Source organism: Bison bison, unplaced genomic scaffold (genome assembly GCF_000754665.1).
Source record: "Bison bison bison isolate TAMUID 2011002044 unplaced genomic scaffold, Bison_UMD1.0 scf7180017864160, whole genome shotgun sequence".
NCBI classification, from domain to species: domain Eukaryota; kingdom Metazoa; phylum Chordata; class Mammalia; order Artiodactyla; family Bovidae; genus Bison; species Bison bison.
In genome coordinates this window covers 8362060-8366469 of record NW_011494732.1, presented here as the reverse complement: position 1 = coordinate 8366469, position 4410 = coordinate 8362060, and the positions used below count along the sequence as shown (strand labels likewise).

General features: G+C 47.6%; 1 protein-coding gene across 1 annotated transcript in view; it reads right to left on the bottom strand.

Moving 5' to 3' along the window:
* Nucleotides 1-4410, bottom strand: part of SH2B3 (SH2B adaptor protein 3) — a 27787-nt gene that overhangs the window by 22214 nt on the left and 1163 nt on the right. The window contains exon 2 of the mRNA XM_010841429.1: nucleotides 4337-4409. Coding sequence (XP_010839731.1) covers nucleotides 4337-4409 — 73 coding nt within the window. The remainder of the gene's footprint in view (nucleotides 1-4336; nucleotide 4410) is intronic.

Below are 4410 nucleotides of genomic sequence, written 5' to 3'. Positions count from 1 at the left end.
TTGAGCTGCCCTGGCATGTGAGATCTTAGTTCACTTGCCAGAGATGGAAGCTGCACCCTCTGCACTGGAACCACAGAGTCTTAACCACTGGACCATCAGGGAAGTCACTGCCTTTGTTTAAAGTTGCTCCCATAGGGGTAGGGTGGGGGAGAGGAGAGAGAGACTCAAGAGGGAGCTGATACATGTATAATTATGGCTGATTTGTGTTGTTGTATGGCAGAGAGCAAGACAACATTGTAAAACAACTTTCTTCCAATTAAAAAATAAATTAAGAAGTTGCTCCCATAGACAACTCCAGGGTCAGAGGTCAAGGCTGCCCAGTAGGCAGGCACACTCAAGACTTCTAGTCTAGGTATCTTCAGCCTAGACTGGATGATCCAAGTCACTCCAGGAAACATTCAGAAGAGCCTCAGGCTGTTCTAATCCCGAAGCTAGGACCTGCTCACATACCCTGTGGAGGGGGTGGGAGATGCCCTACCAGGGCTGCTTACTTTGTGAGGGACACCCAGGTCACACAGCAACTCTCAAGCCTGTGAAAGAGGCCCAAGTGGCCTGGGGGGAGGGGCGAGCCCAGGGACCCAGCTGCCACCCCCAGGTCCCACTTCTCCGAGGCCAGACACCACTTCTGAGCCCTAAGAACTCTGACAGCTGCTCTGACCCTGGGCTCCTGAAGAACAGGAGCCTTGATCGTGCATCCCAGCCAGGTACCAAGGGCCCAAAGCAGTAAAAAAATCTGCACTGACTTATTACCAAATAATAAGTCCCCAAATCATTTCACTACGACAACCACAACAACAAGAAACACCAGAAACGCCAAGCCTTCCCTGTGCTGGGCGCTCAGCAGAGGCGCCCTCCCAGGTAACACAACAGCCACGCAAAGTGCGAGCTCTGAGAAGCTCAGCTCAATAGAGGAGGAAGCTGAGGCCCAGAGAGGTGACACCACCTGCCTAAGGATCTGCAGCTGAGAAAGAAGCGAATTCATTGTTTGAACTTGGGTCCGCCTGACTCCTGGCACTGTGTTTTCTAAGACGGTTTGTTTTAAGCAGCAGCAGTTCTTAAAAGTTTTACAGGGAATCGCACATTATCATGCAGGTAAGACCATGTACCTGGGATGTTATTTGCTTTTCATGGTGTCAGAGCCTTGAGACTTTTTAAAACAATAAAGTTTTTATCTGCACTTTCCAAAAGCTTCATGTTACATCTGGAATAAAATACTAACTCTTCACAGGACCTCCTCCCCTGTGAGCCGTCTTCCCCTTCTGTGACCCCACCACGTTTCTGTGCTGCTTTCTTAAAAACATGCAAAATGCTTTCCCATCTCCGTGCCTTTTCCCTATGCTGTTCCTGAAACCCAGCGATTCTTACCTCAGTAAGATCTTAGTTCAGGGACTTCCCTGGTGGTCCAATGGTTAAGAATCTGCCTGCTAATGCAAGAGATGTAGGTTCGATTCCTGGTCTGTGAACCAAGATCCCACATGCCACAGAGCAACTAACCCTGACGCCACAACTGCTGAGACCATGCGCTCTGAAGTCTGAGAACCTCAACTAGAAGCCCACTCACTGTAACAAAGACCCAGTGCAGCCAAAAAACAAAAGATCTCAGTTCAAAAGTCACCTCCTCAGTGGCAGCTCAGTGCTTAGGACTCCATGCTTTCACTAACGAGGGTGCAGGGTTTCAATCTCTGGTTGTGGAACTAAGATTCCCACAAGCCTCACAGCACAGTTGGGGGAAAAAAAGTTACCTCAAGATTCACAGTTAAACTTTGGTGATTAAGACAGTGTGGTGTTGGCATAGGATAGACACACAGGCCAATGGAACAGCAGGTCCAGAAGCACACAGATGGACACTAGATTCAGGCTGACAGTAGCATCACATGAGACCCAATGGGAAAAAGAGGGTCACATCAGCATGCAGCACCAGGACTGGAAGAGCTGTGACCCCTGCCTCACACCGCAGTTCAGGGTGGATCTTGTGAAGGCCTGTCAATATGATTCAGCCCAAACAATAAAGCTTTTAGAAGACAAGACAAGAAAGATCTTCATGACCCTTGGTAGGCAAAGATTCCTTTAATGGGACAGAAAAAGCACTAACCATAAATGAAAGCAGTCGATAAACTTTAGACTACATTAAAATCAAGAACTTAGGTTCACAAAAGGATTCCATTAAAAGAGTAAAAAGATAAGCATAGTGCAGAAGATGATACGGACAAAGAAAGTGCCTTCAGGGTATATAAAGACTATAAATCAATAAGAAACAGACAGACAACTCAATAAAAATGACAAACACTTGAAAAAAGAGCCAGTCCCAATGGCCAATAAACACATGATAAAGTGCTCAACTTCATAAGTCAGGGAAATACAAATTACAGCTGCAATTTGAGATACCAGTATACATCCATTGAAGAGAAGAAAAAAAAGACTCATACACTGCTGATGAGGATGCAAAACTGTGCTGTCAATTTGTAGAAAAATTTAGAGGTTTCTTACAAAGTTAAACGTGCACTTACCATATGACCTAGCACTTCTAGGAATCTACCAAAGGGAAATGGAAGCATATGTCCATACAAAGACCTCAGAACAAATTTCATTACAGCATGATTTGTAAAAGTCCCAAAGCAGAAACAATCCAAATATCCACCAATCGGTAAACGGATAAACAAATTGAAGGACATCCATACAACAGACTGGATTTACTCAGCCATAAAAAGAAACAAACTCTAGTACATCCAAGAGCACGAGCAAATGTCTAGAACATACTGGGTGAAAGAGGCCAGACATAAAAACCAATGTACTGTGCGATTCCGGTCTTCCTAGGTTGCCCCAGTGGGAAAGAACCCGCCTGCCAAGGCGGGTTAGATGTAACAGATGGGGGTTCCATCCCTGGTCAGAAAGATCCCCTGGAGGAGGGCATGGCAACCCACTCCAGTATTCCTGCCTAGAGAATCCCATGGACAGAGCCTGGCAGGCTGCAGTCCATGGGGTCCCACAGAGTCAGACACAACTGAAGCGACTTAGCACGCACACACAGACTGTGCAATTCCATTTATATGAAGTTCAAAACAGAGAAATGCAATCCATAGGGGCATGAGTCAATGTGTGTGGGGGGGTGGGTGCTGATGTGGAAGAGGTGTGAGGGAGCCCCCCAGGGCACTGGGCCACTGGGTGTACAAACACAGAGATCCTTGTGAAGTTTCAGACGCACTTCACACGGCTCAGCATGTGAGTATGACTCCACAGAGAAGTTTAAAAAGGAAAGGTACTTCACACAAGGGGCTTCCTTGACAACATCCCATCCCACCCCCAAATTAGGACCTCCTCCCAGAGGTTCCATTTCTTTCTTTCAGAACACAAGATACAATTTATAATTCCAAGTTCATTGGTCATTTTACTCCTTCAATAGCCCCACCAGGACACCAGCTTCCCCAGCAGCTAGTGCTGAGCAGTTGCTAAACAAGTATTTTTTGAATGAATGAGTAATTGTTGGTCTCCTCCACCCAGACGGTGACCCCTTCCCCACCCCCCAGAGCTGGGATCTGCTTTGCTCACTCTCTAGACTAAGGGCCTAGGACATAACAGAACCACAAAGAGAAGGGAATTACAGGCCACAGGATCCCATCAGCTTGACACATCTGGTCAAAGACGGAGTCCTACAGGTGTCCAGAAGACAACGAGCCTTCAGCCTCAACTGCACCACTGGAACTGTGTCCCAAAAGACCCCCCCCCAAAAAAACTAAACTTCAAAGAAAGTAAGACATTCACAAAGCATGGAAGGCCTCTAAGGAATTCCACCACAGTTTTTAACTCCTTAGGAGAAATCCTCCTATTTGTCAGGGTCAACCTGGGTCAGGCTTTTCAAGGACCCTGAACCAGGCTGCCACCAGCCCACATGATGCCCATGTATGGTGTCCCTGGATATTCTACAAAATCCCTGACCAGTGCTGCTGAAAACTGCCAAGGCCGCTGGAAACAAGGCTGAAGAACCATTCATCACAGCCAAGAGGTGCCTAAGAACACATAACGACTACATCGAACTTGGTGTCCTGAGGCAGAAAAGGGACCTTAGGGGAAAACCAGGGGAATCCAAAGGACCCTCAGAGTCCAGTTAACAGTCACGTTCCAACGTTTATTCCTTAATTATACGACGAATGTGCATGGCATTGTAACAGAGAAACACGAAGCAAAGCTGAGTGTGGCGTCTAAGGGAGCTCTGTACTACCTAAAAATGGGAAATGATTCTCTGAGGGAACAGTTTACTTTTTAAAAGTCCCCTGGGCACTCTGCAGCTACCTGCTGGGAAAGTGTCACCACCCGGAGCCACGTGCGCGCGGGGTCTTACCTTGGGCGGGTCGAAGAGCTCTAGCAGGCGGTCTGCGCCGTCGGGGCCCGTGCGCCGCAGCGCCAGCCGCCCCC